At 37.2% G+C, this 16,191-nt stretch overlaps 2 protein-coding genes across 2 annotated transcripts in view; one reads left to right on the forward strand and one right to left on the reverse strand.

Moving 5' to 3' along the window:
• Positions 1–7,135, reverse strand: part of LOC113682744 (uncharacterized) — a 45,260-nt gene extending 38,125 nt beyond the window's left edge. The window contains exons 1-6 of the mRNA XM_089194873.1: positions 7,016–7,135; positions 5,271–5,900; positions 3,972–4,203; positions 3,163–3,551; positions 1,628–1,861; positions 554–787 (exon numbers count right to left, since the gene is read on the reverse strand). Of these exons, the coding sequence (XP_089050999.1) occupies positions 554–787; positions 1,628–1,861; positions 3,163–3,551; positions 3,972–4,203; positions 5,271–5,900; positions 7,016–7,046 (1,750 nt within the window). The 5' untranslated portion in view covers positions 7,047–7,135. The remainder of the gene's footprint in view (positions 1–553; positions 788–1,627; positions 1,862–3,162; positions 3,552–3,971; positions 4,204–5,270; positions 5,901–7,015) is intronic.
• Positions 7,136–11,088: 3,953 nt separating this feature from the next.
• Positions 11,089–16,156, forward strand: LOC113682770 (uncharacterized). The gene is made up of 5 exons (XM_027199957.2): positions 11,089–11,364; positions 11,685–11,761; positions 12,097–12,261; positions 13,787–14,063; positions 15,539–16,156. The coding sequence occupies exons 4-5, from the start codon at positions 13,802–13,804 to the stop codon at positions 15,649–15,651; spliced, it is 375 nt and encodes a 124-aa protein (XP_027055758.2). The 5' UTR covers positions 11,089–11,364; positions 11,685–11,761; positions 12,097–12,261; positions 13,787–13,801; the 3' UTR covers positions 15,652–16,156.
• Positions 16,157–16,191: the final 35 nt, after the last annotated feature.

Consider the following 16,191-nt stretch of genomic DNA (forward strand, 5'->3'; position numbering starts at 1 on the left):
CTTGTACAGGACACTGATTTCTATACTTTTATCTTTGGTGTAGATCAGTTTCGTTATCGAAAAAAATCAAGAGGATCCAGGGGCTGCTGTGTGTTACGTACGAATTTTGCTCATGCACTTGATCATGACTACCCTTTCGACGTGTATATGCTCTCCACCAAAACATACCGAACACACGTGTCAGAAGTGAAAACTTCCGATGAACAGAAACCAGGGGTTGAAAATAACTTTGCAAAGATAAAACTTTGAATTTAGACCAATGTCAAGCTAGCAGGATGCGCAAGAGAGTTGCAGAAAAGAAGCGCCCGACTTTTATCTTAGACGGAGGTACGGAATCTATCGAATCTCATCGACAGATCAATTTTTTTACAGTTGTTTTTTGCAATTGTAGAACCACAGCTCATCTACGAGGATCAGTTTCCCTTGAATTCCAGTAGCAGTTCAAAACAGGATTTATATCATTTAAGTTGTAAAACATTGTCAATGTGATACTTATGTGGGTGAATCAATGCACTCATATTTCCCAGACGTTACACTGTAACATTTTACATACCACCCCATCTCTGGTCTGCAAAACCACCGAAAATGTACTTTCCAACTTTAACTAAAGTCACTGTCACTGCATGATTGGGGCACTTTTCGTGAAACGTCTGTGCCCCAAAACCGTCTTTGACAGCTCTATAGCAAGGCTCCCAGCGGGCAGTTTGAGTCATCAGTGGTTTAAGCCATGTCCTCAAAGCATCGTAATATTCGTTTCTCAGCCCCAAAATGTAGGAAACGAAAAGCGCTATTGAAAGAGAAAGGAAATGACTGAAAAAATTACTTTCAGAGCGCGCTCACTGAAACCTGGAAATTTATACGTTACAGACATAATATTCAATAAGAAAGTCACAAGATATTCCCTAAAACTGCTGTAAGTCGCGCGAGGAGTGCGTGTTCAGGGCCACATTTATGAAACATACAACAATACCAGACGACACACAACAAACCTAATCGGTCAATTTCCATTTTAAGTGACGACATATTCAGCCTTGTTTATCGATGAGACAAATTAATATAGAAGCTAAACAAAATATGGTGATCGAATACGAAGTAAAACCATATGGACTGATTACAAAAATATCGTTAAAGGAACCCACTTCGAATTAAAAAATTTACTCCGCAGTAAAACAAAAACTCTTCCAAGAAAATAAAGGTAGTGTCGTGTCTTTTCCCTTGTGTTTTTTTGCAAGGTTTTGATTATGAAAATTATCTTTCTTTGTTCTTAGACCCTCCGCAGGGCAAGGCAGGTTATGTTCATGAGAAAATTAAAAGCAGCCGCTTAGTTTACTACTGTTTTCCTCGAAAATCGCATTTATTTTATCAGGGGTTGTATAGCTGAGTGAATGTAAATGTTAGATGTAGTTCGTGAATCAATATGAGTTTCGATTACACTCAGATATAGAAGAAAAACGACCGAGATTTTCGTCACAAACTTGCGATAGTTTTCTTCGCCGGTACTTCACAGGTAGTAGATAAGTTTTCTGAAACGTCGCTTTAAAGTAAGTCAAACAGTTCTTGAATAAACAGTTCATTAAACAAATCAGAAAATCTACTAAACGCACAGAAAAAAAGCCTCTCCTCTTACCGTTGTAATTCATCCAAAAACTGAGAGAAAGACCGTTGGGACAATTGTCCAGGTTACCCAAACACTCTCCAGAATAAGAGTTCAAGCTCACCCCTACATCTCCTGTTCGAGTGAGGACACCAAGGTATGTGTGCTTATCATCATCAGCTACATTGGGCCAGGCAATCTTAGATTTGATCTGATCCCGCAGTCTGTTGTTGCTGTCAACACCCATGAGTGGCCAGTCATAATTAGCTAAATTTCAAGTGAAAATTTTTCAGATCACCCTAAATTTTTGGGTGAAACTACATGTTTTGATATTAATCTTCCTAATACAAGGTTCACTGTTGCAAATGAACTAATTGCTGCTGATGTAAATAAAAACTAAAGACTTATAACTGAATGTCTAAAAAAAACCGGGCCAACAAGAACAGATGAAAAAAAAGTTAAAATTATAAAATTTTTTATCAAGTCGGCGTGTATCCGGAATATAAACTCCGGTTTAGTTAAGCAAAAAAATAATTATCGACCCTAAAGAACAAATAACTCGTTAGCCATTTGTTCCATCCAGCCCCCTCCCCTACCTGCTTACTTACCCACCCATCCCTCCTTTCCCGCTGTCTACATCTTTTTCTCCTTATCTATCAGCTATCCTGGCCCTCCTCCCCTTTGCTGTATACGTACCCAGCCCCTCTCACTAAAAGTGCAAACATCCAGCGTACCTACCTCACCCCACCTCCCAAAGTCCTTTTATACCTATCTACTCAATCACTTGGCGACATGCGTATTAACCCTTTAACTCCCAAGATCTGATTGGTAATTCTCCCCTCTAGCTGCTACACGTTTCCTTGTCAATTAGTTATGAGAACTTAGTGTCAGATCAAGATAGCAGTTTCTATCGGATAAGTTCGAACATTCTCATTACCTGTTTGCTGAATAATGTATGGATATCATAGGGAGAAGTTTTATGTTGATCACTTCTGGGAAATAAAAGGTTAGGGGCGTAAGTTTCTAAAGAAACTGTGGTGCTGCGTCGGTGAGAGAGTATAACAGGGTAATTTAATAATTTAGTAAATGAGTTAAAAACGTAAATTGGCCACCGTAAAGAGTTTAAAAGCTGACGTTTCGAACGTTAGCCCTGCGTCAATCGCTCTGTGAAGGGCTAACGCTCAAAATGTCAGCTTTTAAACTCTTTACCGTGCCCAATTTACGTTATCTACTCAGTTGATAATACTAAAATACCCTACATACGTATTGCTCCTCCTAACATCATTTATCTACCTAATTTCTGATCTTTTACCTTTCAACTTTCGCGTTTTGTCTCTCTTCGAATATATCACATGTACCTTCTCTGCCTACCTCTGTCCCCACGTCTCTCCCCATCCCCACCCTGTCTGTTTACCAGCCTACCTTCCTACGTATCTGGTAACCTACCTAACTGGCTAAGGGACTCGCAGGCCTTCTACTCGTTTGCCTCTCTGAAAGAGACACCACATGTAACGAACGGAAGTAGAAGGTGTGCCCGTCGTATTCCTTTTTAACCTAAAATTGTTTACCTTTAGGAAGACACCTGACCAATGGAGTCCTTGTAACATTACCACGAAAAGCCATATTTATCTCTGGCCATTGAACAAGATTTCCTAATTTTACGCCGCAATCTGAATATAAATCCAACGCCTCTGCTCCAGCAAGCAGATGTTCCCACATGTTGAAATGCATGATATCGCCTTTCATGGCTGTGCCTTCCAGTATGGAGCCAAAACTACTTTGCGATTGTCCAAGGATGAGATTACCGCCAGAGAACGGTGACGAATGTGGAAAAGTTTGCCTATTATATTCAAATTTGTCATCTACATATAGACGGAAGTGGCCCGAATCGACTTTCCATACTAACAACACGAGATGCCATTTAGAATCAGCAAACGCGTGATTAGAGGTAATTTCCCTATGAACAAGAAGTAAAACGCCATTGCTTCTCTCTTCCCAAAGTAAGTAATATAGTGGTGGTGTAGTAAAAAAACCAGTCAAACAAATCTGCCCACTAATTGAAAACTTGGGATTCTGTCTCAGAAAGAAATTAAAGGTGGAATTTAATCTCTAAAAATTAAATTCGTATGATTTTAAGAAGTGTAGTGTTGCCTGTTGGTAGTAAAAGTAATCGGATCGATATCAGTATCTGGGCTACTGCCCACCTACCCCTCCCCTAACCCAAAATTAACCCTAACTTGTTATCAATTGACTGTTTTTGGGTTAGGGGAGCGGTAGGTGGGCAGTCGCCTAGATACTGATATTGATCCAAGAGTTTTATGCAAATTGTGTTAATCGGTTTACTAATAGTTTATCAAATTTATTCCGATTTTCTTACAATTCTTTGCCGTCTGTAATGAATTTACACTGTCGATCCTTCTGGTATAAGAATGCCACCTTTCTATCCTCCTTGAAGTGTGCTATTGAAAACACTGCTGACCAATTTTGAGATGGCGGAACTCTGATCCACCATGAAACTGTTAATTCTTCAAATTCCAACACAATCGGAACTGATGCAAAATCTTGAGGGTAAGAGCCAGGGAAACTGAGATAATAATCCACGGGTCGCTCTGAGTAAGGAAAAGATTTAAACTTTGTTAAAAACATACTTTTATGTCGCTGTGTTTGGGGTTAAAAGCAAGTTATACCGTTGCAGTAACGACATGCCTTAAAATAAAATGGAAATAATAGACAGATTTCATCATCAACAAATTAATGTGCTGCATCAGGAAATTAATTCTACTCTACTATCCGAACCATGATTGACAAATGTTTAATAATTTTTCTAACTATTCAGAGTCAGGCAATCGATTGAAGATCGCAGCGTTTCAGCTGTTATACAGCCAGCATCATGATATCATATTTCTGAAATAAATATATCCAGAAAAAGGCTATCTTTTCAATTATTACACCCATTTTGAAATCGTTAGTGATTCACTTTTTCTTAAAAAATAGGAATTCCAGAGAAAATTTAAGAACCCCAAACCCGTTTTGCCTTCTTTAGAAAACCAGCAATGCTGCATGTACAAATTTAAATGCAATTTCAGCGATGCAAATTGTGCAGGCCACACATCTGGCCACCTATTGTTTTTATATCCATACATGGAGTTGTGACGCAGTTCGTTAATGTTTCGTTCCTTTGTGTACCGGTACACAAGGACACAACCCGAGAGGACTTTGATTCAGGTCCTCACGTGGAAACGAAAATTTTTTTGCTCACGTTCGTGGTAAATGTTTAAAATTCTTGTCATCGAACTCAAAAGTTGCTATCTCCACACACACGTAAGACTCTTAGACATACCAAATACTGATAAATAAGCAGCAAGCTTTTCATATATGACCAAATTGTTCGGCTGAGCTTAGCAAACAGGCCATTTTCGAGGTACTATGCGTGGCCTCTGTTTGAAAACGAGAGTGAGTACAAGGCTTTTGAAACGAAGACGTTTTTTAATTCCTATGCGTACATAACTCATTTTCACAAGAAAACTCGCAAATGATCTATTGTGCTCCGTAGTTCAGTTCGTAGAGTATTTAACCGCCACATTCTAAGGTTCAAAGATCGAATCCTTAAGGGGGTATCTTCGACAAATTTATAAAATTTCTTTCAATTATATTCGTCAATTGTATTTTCACTTACCCCTTCTTACACGCGCTTTCATTGCTGTTCGTTTTAGCTGTTCAATTCTCCACTTGTCCCATGATATACTCTTACCTCGCACAATAGGAGCATACGGGCCATTTAGAAATGCAGAAAAGCAATCGTCAAACCACCATCCCCCTTGCCAAAGTATAGCACAATTTGTCAAGTGTTCGTCATTGTCACTATCTTTGGTGGTGAACATTTTGTTGTTGTGTCTTGGACCGAGTGAGTCTGTTCCACCAGTTGTACCGAAATACCCATCTACAAAAAGTCTGTATTTCTCACTCTCGGAATCGACTGTAAACGTTTTGTAGCTCGCATGCGCCTTCTTTCCAGGGAATGTTTCCATTTCCACAAGTAGCTGGTGATTCATGGAGCTGGTGAGACGATGTAACTTTTCGTTTCCAAGCCAGAATTCATCAGAAAAATTTCCAAAGCCCTCCCTGTATTCAGACCAATTTCTGTCAAAATCAACAACTCCATTGAAGCGCTTTTGAAAAACAATCCATCCACCACCGTTTGTTTCTTGGTCGCAAAGTACTTGGAAAGCGCCTTTACCGTCAGGGTCAATGTAATAAACCCCGGTTGAGTCGAAGCCCCGGTGTAACAAGTCGAGACAATCTGTCCCTGACAAAGATAATGAAAGAAAGTTTGTTACCCAAAAAGTCATTTACGAAATAACACTACATAGGAATTTAGCAAGAATTTGAGTCTCGTGGGCTCTGCATACAGTAAATAGAATTTGGTGCAAGCTCACCAACGGGAGCATCAGAAGGGTTCTTCGTTTCCTGACTCAAGGTATTTGAATAAATTTTCTTATTATCGAGGACAAAAACTTGCAAATTCAGAGCCAGGATAAGAACCAACAGCAAAGTCAACCCATATGTGACACCAGGTCTGCATGGCAAGCTTTCTCTGCTGGGCAACACCTTTTACTATCACACTTTCCCTACTCCCACTACTGGCTCACAGCTTCCCCCCCCCCTCCCCTCCTTATCATCAGTGTAAGTGCTAAGCGACATTTTTTCATGTTGGATTTCTCAAGTATTCAAAGCTTATTATTTAAGTCTTTTCACTCGGTAACTAACCAACGTTTATACTTATTATTTCGTCATTTTTTATTACCGCCCTATTGCTACCTCGCATAATTTATCCATATATATATATATCAGCAATATGACTATCTTCTCGTTTTTCGCGCTAAGCGTAGTTCGACAATGTAACGCCGTTTTCGCTTGTCTTTTTTCCATTTTGGCCCTAGTATTTTTGCAGTATCAATATTGGTCTCTTCTGTGTCCGTAATAATGTAAGTGTTTTATAGACCTCTTTGCGTCGAGTTGTTAGTTGTTTCTTTATATCATATTTTGTGTAACTTTTGTAATTGATTGTTATTTCAGTTTCAACCTACGTCACTTCAACGTTGATGAGTTAAAGTAAATTGTTTTGTTTCTACACGACGTGGAGTTGTTCATTCCGTGGCCACAAATTTCATTTTCGCACAGTGCAGTTTCCCCCGGTATTCATGAGTTATGTTCAAAATGCTATGTTCGAAATGCAGCCATGATTTTAGTCGAGATTCATATAAGAAAATGCTGTAATTCTGTGACATCGTTTATTTTACTATCTATGAGGTCTGTAGCACATTGGAGTATATAAAACTTAATGAAAACAAGTGGTCTTAATAAACTAAAACGGCATTAATAAAATACATCTTAAGGAAATAAACGAAATTACTGACTTACCTACATGGTTTTCATTCAAAGCTTCCACCATTTTGAATAGAATGGAAAAATAAAGAAATGCCTATATAAAAGATTGAGGAAAATAAGACTCTATTCGGCAAAATTAAAAGACAAGCAAAAAAATTGCAGTTGGAGAATTTATCTTAAGTCTAAAACAATAATAACTAAGCATCATCCCCTCGTGTTACCATAAAAAAAACTCAGCGGTCGCTTTTTCTTTTTTAAAATTATATATATATGTTAGTCTGGTTTTATCAACAGTGCTGATGATGTGAATCGGCTGCTGTAAGACATAAAATGCTTTGTTTGATCAGGCGGAAAAAAGGATGCTACTTGCCACATATTTCTCTTATCTATATTCAGTATGCAATTTTATTGAACTTTCCAAAATTTTATTTATTTTAAGAATGTTTTGTTTTGTCGAAGTAGAAAACGTTAGGTAAAGCGACGTTTTCTCGCAGATTGTAAACTCCAGCCTATATAAATGCGGTTTAAAAGGATTATCAAGATGCCCAAAAATAAAATTTGATGATTTGGTTTCGTATACTTGGTGAGTTAGTGTTATAAATGATAACGTTCTCTTATTAATTAATAAAATGGCTGCGTAAAGAATCTCACAATTTTCTGAGCTGCATCTCCCTTTAATTTATGAGACAAAAAAGTTGAAAGGAGGATTTGGGACGAGATGTTCCAATTGTATCAACTGTTACTCCGTCTTACGAATGAAAATATACAGAAAATCTAAAGTTAAACCTAGAGAGCGAACATTCGAAGCTATTGTTTGGAATATTAATAGTGCAAGACTTTTAATATAATCTCGGCGTTTGTTTTGAAAACAGAGATGTCGTCAGAAAAGCTGAAAGTGCGTAATTCAAAAAACTGAAAATCTGGAAAAAAAACTCTCTCTTCGGTGGTTTAGGCTCTGCGATATGAAAGATTCTACCATTTTCACAAAAGATTCTTCATTCAGAGCCTTTTATAATTTTAAGTTATTTTTTTTTTCAGTGATAAACAAAAAAATTAGATCACTTTAGTAATTTCCGCAGTACAAAGGAAAGATGATGCTGTAGTAAATATTGGTTAACTCTGAGAAATTATGATAGGAAACTTCTTATTTCTTGAAGCGCTGACTAAGTTTGAAATCACGTGTCTTGAAGTTACTACCAGGGAAATCTCGCACTTACCAAGTAACTGGGATATATGCCAAGAGCCATTCTGATTTCACTTCACTAAATCCATTGCGACTTAAAACTTTATGAAAAGCTGCTGTTAATTAGAGACTGCTAGAATTTTTGAAGCAAACTGATTCAAAACAGCATGGTTCTGGGTGCCATGGGGTAATTCATGTATTCGCATACATATTGAAAGAGTTGCTAGGTTATATGAGTCAGGAAAATTGTTTTAACTAAACACTAAATCCATTGCGACTTAAAACTTTATGAAAAGCTGCTGTTAATTAGAGACTGCTAGAATTTTTGAAGCAAACTGATTCAAAACAGCATGGTTCTTGGTGCCATGGGGTAATTCATGTATTCGCATACATATTGAAAGAGTTGCTAGGTTATATGAGTCAGGAAAATTGTTTTAACTAAACATTTGCGAGAAGGTTCTCAGTTAACCTGAATCATTGACGGAATATGATAACAGCTTAGATTGAAAAATGGGAACATCGACGGGGCTGCTATAAACAGGCTATCGTTATTTTTATAATATTTTGACAGAGGGAGAGAAATGAAATGAATTGTAGGTCCGAATGAATTAGTGGAGCTGTATACTTAAATGAATTTCATGCATCATTTTTATCCTGTGAAAAGTTTAGATCTAGTCTCGTGCAATACTGAACACAGCGGGAAATAATGGATTGCTATTCTTTTAGTCAGTATTTCCCGTTGTACTAATTTCGCAAATCGCAAAATTTAGGGGGAAAGCTGAGCAAACAACTCTTTCAGGAGGGTTTTTATAATCTCCAAACGGCGTGCTTTTCTAAACTAAACTAAACAAATCATAGCAAATAAGCAAATCATAATGGTGTCGATATTTTGGTCTCAAAATCTCCATTACCATTGGTGCTAAGTTTAAATACGTGCCTATTTGTATCGAACCTATGGCAAGCACGGTACGGTCAAGGTTATGAGCTAGAATCCAAGGGTAAACCAAACACGAAAAACTGCATGAGTACCAAGATAACGAGGATTTCGCTTCACATATGTCATTCAATTAAGCATCCAACGAGATCATTTTACTATATGGTGAAACGACACAGTTCTATAGGTATGCAAAATTGGTTGGAGCTGGCGGGAGGGGGGGAGGAGCGGCTGGCGCACTGAGAAGAAGTGAGTAAATAAGAAAATAAGTAAAACATGAAAAAGCAGGTTCAATATTATAAATCACAAAAGTAAGCGAGAGTAAATTAAAGCTAAAACTGGGGGCTATCCGAGGATATACCGTAAATTATATCTCCAATTTTCATACATTACGTCCAAAACAGTAACTCTACGTTTAAAATGTAATTTTTAAAATGAGAGAACGTTGCATATTTGTTACAGAAGAAGGAAATGTTTGTTTTGTTCGTAAGGGAACACTGAAAAAGTGGACATTCCACGCCGTAAATGGTAGGCTGTTCGTATAAACTTTTCCCCGCGTTGAAAAATATCCAAAATGTAATAAGCACAAGGGCGTCCATCAATAGCATAGAACCCTTGCCTCCATTTGGCGCGAAAATTTGTACAAATATTTGTTCGTGGACATTATCTGCTCCTGGAAGCCCAATGTTCTTCGAGCTTTGCTCTCGGAAAACTGTTGCATCTCGGTACGCGGACAAATGTCCGTGTATGTGTTTGCGCCGAATGCTGGCTATTGTTTATTCGTACACCACTCATTCATTTTCGCGCGACTCTACTGGCTATTACGTCACATGGTAAAAATCACCGGAAAGTTATGACGCGGTAACGTCGACATTTGTCCTCCGATTATCTCCGTCGAAAAGAAACAAAGACAGCGGAAAAAGTCAGCTCAAGAGTTTTATTTTCTCATCTTTATTACTTTACATTAAAAAAAGGGAATCCTTTTGTAGAGTCCAAGGATAGTGACATTAAAATTGCTGATCTCAAATGCTGCTCCGGAAAAGTACAAAAGAGTCGACAAAATTTGCTATCAGCGCGCGAAATTTAATGGGAGGGTTATATAATAAATAAAACCCTTCTGGCTTACTGGTACGAGGGCTGATAATGTTTTTGGCTGAGGGAAATGTCCCCTAAATGTCATATTTGTACTGAAAGCATCGCTTCTCGCCCGAATATTCATTTTCGGAAAATCTCTTAGACGCAGTCATTATTTGTCGACATATCAGCCGCCTGAAGACGTTTATCTACTTAATATTGTACATTTATTTGGACAGTTGATCATTTTGTACTATAAAAAATCTGTTTGACAGGTTGGCTACACTTGAATCAAAAGAGAAAACTGAGAAAGTGAACTCTACCATTGTTCTTGGTACACAGCCTTCTGTTCCCCAAGTACTGGCAGCAATTCCTGCGAAGCTCGTCGCCTTGTGATTGAGTCGGATGAAGAAAATGAAATGAGGATTTGAAGTTCTCTTTCGCACCTTTGTTAGATGCTTAGAGAGAGTTTTTCTTTCGGTAAATTGAAACGTTTTTGTCAGTGGTGAAAAATTATTCAAATAATGTTCATTGTTGAAAGGTCCCTTTTGGATTTGCAGCACTTTTAAATGTGAACGATTTTTAATAACGAGCGCAAATATAATTCAACTTTAAATCGTTTCAAAACCGTGTTTGACAGTTTGACGTCTCATGAACCAATCCGACCAGAGTGTTAACATGCAAGACCTGTCGCAAATCGCGTCTCTATTTGCTTCACTTTTCCCGCCTTAGGAAAAATAAAATTCAACTTTAAATCGTTTCAAAACCGTGTTTGACAGTTTGACGTCTCATGAACCAATCCGAAGAGTGTTAATATACAAGACTTGTCACAAATCGCGTCTCTATTTGCTTTACTTTTTCCACTTTATGCGGAAAAATGCATATGAGACAAACAGTTGGATACTCGCTGTTTCATTCTTGACTCGCTTTGCGGGCTCTTCATAATACGGTACAGCTCCTAAAATGCTCAGCGATACTACACATCAAAACGTCTGATGAGATCCACATACTTTCTCTTTTCTGAACTTTTTATTGTTTCACTTACCGTTGCGTACCTGAAAACTTGTTGTTAAACAAAGCGTACTGAGCACTATTCTTTGTCTTCTTTGAAAAGTTATTTTCATAGGTGATCGACGGAGTTCAGTGTATTTCTGCAGCGTGACTGATTCGAGGATGTAAAAGAACTACAAGGTATTTTAGTAAACCAGCTTTGTGGCAATTTCGCAGTCAGGTTCAAAATAATGTGACACTACACATTTTAATTTAAGAGGAAATTTTGTATGTTAAAACTGCGATACACAATGTTGGTTTATAGTCCTAAAATCCATCTTTGAGAGGCAGGACACTCTGACTATTGAAATACTATCGAGTAACATTTCATTCTTTTCATTAGTTTACTGGCGTAAAAACACCGTGGGATGTTAGAAGACTCATAAAAAGAAATTGTATTTTGCTGGCCGAAGGCGAGTAATTGACAAACTATCCTATCATCAATTATTTTATTTTGATAGGTATCAAAAATATTGACAGCTCTGGACACCGACAACAGTTGGATGGGGTTTCTGTCAGCGAAATGAAAATCTTTGCAGTAAGCTTTGTTATGGGAACAATTTGCTTGCAAATTTTGTAAAAGCTTTCAAAACATTATTTGCTTCAAATAGCTCGTGAAACAGAAATGTTGAACCAGGTTGCAGATTTTATGACGAGTTGAGCTTTTTGCATGTGTTATTAATTATGGCGGGTACAATGCATAAAGATTTTAACTCATAGAGATTGATAGTTTGATAATAAAAACCGTCAAATATCTAATAAACCAATGGTTGTTTTTCTGTGAGGTGTTTAGGAAGTTCTCCTCATTCGCGGTTCCTGTATTGTTATTAATTATCAGGCTCTGTGAGACAGTTTGTTTGATTTATTTTGGAGGGATTTCATCGTGATGTCACATTTGGCGTGAATATTTTCGAAGGAACATATGCGACTCTGAGGTTTGGTCAACAAAAAGGCGTGTGGACATTTTCCTATAAAAATGCTGGAATTTAAGAACCAAAGCGACTTTTGACTGAAATAGATACATTCAGTTATTTTAAGGTGAGTTAATATCTTTTTTTTCTCTTCAGATGTAGACCCGTTCGAATTTCCGACAAAGAAAGAAACAGGTTGAATATGATCGCAGTACTGAGTACAGCGTATGTTATTCATCACCTCTGCTTTCTGTTATGTTTCACAATGGAACTTCGGTCTAAATACTAAAGACGATCAATACCGAGCTCTTTAAAAAAAAATGAATGTAATAAATATCTGGCTTTTCGCTTTCCTACCGACGAGTGACTGAATCGCCTAAATTAAAAAGAAAAAACGCTCATTTCGATTCTAACCTGAGGAAAAGCTTGAGTATACCAAAACAGCCGGATATTAATAAAACAGATCAGAAATACTGCCATGCGCTCTTAACACTCTCTTAAAACATGAAATAAGTACTTAATTTAGGACCGGGAAAATCCTCCCTTTTTGATTGATTCAGTTTTGTTTATGTTTTGTTAATGTTCAGCGTTACTCTTTACAGATTTGTTTCGGTTTGATCTCCTCCGAACTTAACCTCACTGGGGTTTAATAACTCCCCATGACGTCAAGTAATTAGTAAATAAAAGATTTTATCGATTGTATCATCAGACCCTTGTAAAAATACACTACAAATAAGTGTTTGCGTTTAAAGATCTTAAAAGATATATGTGTCATTTTGAGTCGTTTTCGCTTTTAAGATATCTTGAAACAGCAATTATCTCCTGTGAAATAACTACGAGCGAGCGGTAGACAACTGGATTTCAATGCGAAAAAGTCGCCCTGTATTTCAAACTAAGAGGTATCTAGTAGATTTAGTAAGTCCTTCAGAGCGTGAAATAAAAGGTAGCTCTTTTTCTTTTGTCCTTTTTATTAGCCATAAATTTTGGGATGTCATCTGATGCTGACGTCATCAGTGTAATATATTCCTTCAAAATATTGACTGATAGTGACGTTTTAACAATATCATACTCTTTTTCTTTTTCCAATTTAAATCTATTATCTTTCTCTTTATAATGTCTGTCAGAAATACCAGATTTTCGGTAAGGTTGTTTGTCTGGATTTCTGACACTAGGTTTTCATCCAGTCAATGTCTTTTTTTTTTAAATTTGCATCATTCTGTTTGACAAACAAAAAAAATGGCAATAATGATCATGAAAATAACAATTATGTTACTACCTTTCACAAGAGCGAAACATTTATCGTCATTTTCTTTGATCTTCCCATTTCTTTTTTGTACGAATGTTCTATAAACTGCTCTCCATACATTTGAGTAAGGTACGGACAAAGAGAATTTGTTTAACAATCAAAAGCTTCTTTAGTTGGTGATCATTTACTTTACCATCAAGACCTTGATGTACGATTTAGGGAAATGTGTCTGATGCTAGTCACTCGTGGGGGACATAAACTTTGCTGGCATAATTTTAGTGATTCTATCAGACTCTATGCAGCCCATGTAAGCGAAGACTGAGTTACATGAAATCTCTATCTTATGTTAAATGATATAAGAATATTTCAAATGATATTTCTATTTATAATTGATGTCATTTTTTAGAAAAAAGACAGGAAAATGGGTGAACGAATCACCCTGTCACTGCACATAAGTGATGCAAATGCACAAACACGTGCCTTCCGAAGCCAATCTTTCAACAACCCTCCAACTTTATCAACTCATCGCTCCAGAAGAACGCTAAGCCTCCCAGCAAGAGAAAAACCGGCCATTCCCCCGCCAATCTCGGAGACTCCCGAGGACTCCCGACTGGATGACGAAATGCATCCCCCAGAACAACAGCCCATACAGAGTTACCCAGAAAACTGTCATGACGAGATGCGTAAGTACATTCACTCCAAGACAAGATGAACTTTGTCGTACCTTCAAATATATATGATGCTGAAGAGAAACATTCATTATTTTAATGCCAAAAATCAAGCCAATTTGTTGACGATTATGTTCTAGGATCCTGCTATATGCTTAACCTAAAATATTGAATACCGTGATTAAACGACTATCTATGGAAAGTCCGTTGGGCGACTTAGATCATACTTCTTTCGAGATGTGTTAACACTGAAATACCGTTACCGTTCATTTGATTTTTTGACGACATTAAACTCAAGAATTTCCCGACAGGATCGAGGCTAACTCTTATGATGAGATTCGAGATTCCCTGTACGTCCCTCGAGTCTCACAGCCAATAGGTTCACGACAAAAACTAACCAATCCGCAGTTTTTAGAGACAAGACCTTAAAACACTCGACCGATTAACAAAGCTTTTGACATAACATGAGCGGCAGTCATAACTAGCCTTCGCAATAGAATCACTCTTAATTGATGCATGCTGAACTCTTAAGAATGTAGAGAATTGAATAGAGCGCCTTTGCTTCCTAGATATCAATACATTTATACACTATAAATAATATTTATTGGACAGAATGAAGTCCATTTCGGCCTGTAACCATCCGAACGATAGATTAACCAAACCGGCCGATCGCAAATGGGAAGTTGGATTTTTAATCGCGTGTATCATTACAGACACAATTGGATTACACGAAGTCCTGTTAGCGGTGAATTATAACTATGAAAATTTGAGGAAAAAAAAAAGAAGAAAAACAGCCATTGGTTATAAGTTTTCATAAAAAAAACAGCAATGAACTCTGCAAATTGCACAACAACACCTGCCCTACAAACTACAATGATATAACACCACATTATTACAAACTTAAGATTTTACAATACAATATAACACAATTACAGCACAGTCACTGTACAACATACTTACGGCTACAAGGCCGGCATATACAGCACTCACACATAAAAGAATACAAAAATTCCAGTCCTAATTCCCTTAATTGCACACATAGTTACTTAAAGCTTTAAAAGAGAAAAGTGTGAAAGAGAAGCAAGGCTTTTAATTCATGTTCTCGATTTTATATTAGAAAGCTATTTTATGGATAAGGTAAAAGAGCTCAGGTAACGAGCTTTTTTGGAGCTTGCTTTTATATATATCATTGCGCAAAAAAAAAGAATTGTGCCATCCAATTTCCTTGATAGCATAGTTGATACTTCAGTTAGTAAAGTGGCTGAAGTAGCTGCACATAAGACACGTCCTTTCCAACTCCATGAGCATGACGCGTAAACACTTTGAAATTCTATTTATTACATGATCGCTGTCAAATTACGTGCATGATGCCTAAACTATCCTATTGATGCTCAAACATGGCTGGTGGTAACCAATCACGTTCGAGAATTTGCTTTAGTTTTACTAGGCTACATTATTAACTCGTGGAGTGCTTTTTCCTCTTCTTACAGATTGGTTTACACCAATAGCGGGACTCTTGATTAGTCTTTTGCTATACGTATGGGCATGCCTCCTGTCCTTATCAGCTGATGACAAGAAAACCATTTTCTTCTCCCGCTCATGAAGACAAGTTACAATTCACTCTATCATTAAATAACATATTCTTTGCAGTCTACGCTAGAAGCATATTCAAAATTTAAACTATTACTATGACTATTAGTTCGCTGTTTCTTGTTCTTCGTTACTGGTGTAAGCAATTTTGATGGCATAGGCAATTGACCCCTAAATACTGTTTGAAATAGCTTTCTAGGTGGATCAGATCATTAAAACCGAAAAGATTAGATGTTATGAACAAGAAAGATTTGTAAAGTAGAAGACTGACATGTCTCAACTACAGACTTAAGACAAAATAATTTTCATCAGGCAAAACAATGAAATAGCCGTCCAGACATCTCTTTGCCCGACAGGATAAGTAGTTATAGGATAATTGGCGACATCAACAGTTTGATAAATTTGGTAGTACTGTTTTTGTCTCGATTAAGGGCCTGTCAAATCAATTGCAGGACCACTTTGATGTACTATGGGCATAGAACTTGACAATAACCTGAAATAAATTATATCTGGAGATATTTTTGTTGTTTTTTCTTAGCTCCATTTGTGTTGT

The sequence above is a fragment of the Pocillopora damicornis genome, chromosome 14 (genome assembly GCF_964200805.1).
Source record: "Pocillopora damicornis chromosome 14, jaPocDami1.2, whole genome shotgun sequence".
NCBI lineage: Eukaryota > Metazoa > Cnidaria > Anthozoa > Scleractinia > Pocilloporidae > Pocillopora > Pocillopora damicornis.

Excerpts from the sequence above, each read along its gene's own strand:
- LOC113682770 (XM_027199957.2), top strand. The coding sequence starts at position 13,802 with ATGGGTGAACGAATCACCCTGTCACTGCACATAAGTGATGCAAATGCA. Across the intron at positions 14,064-15,538 it reads AAACTGTCATGACGAGATGC|ATTGGTTTACACCAATAGCG; the intron begins GTAAGTACATTC and ends CTCTTCTTACAG.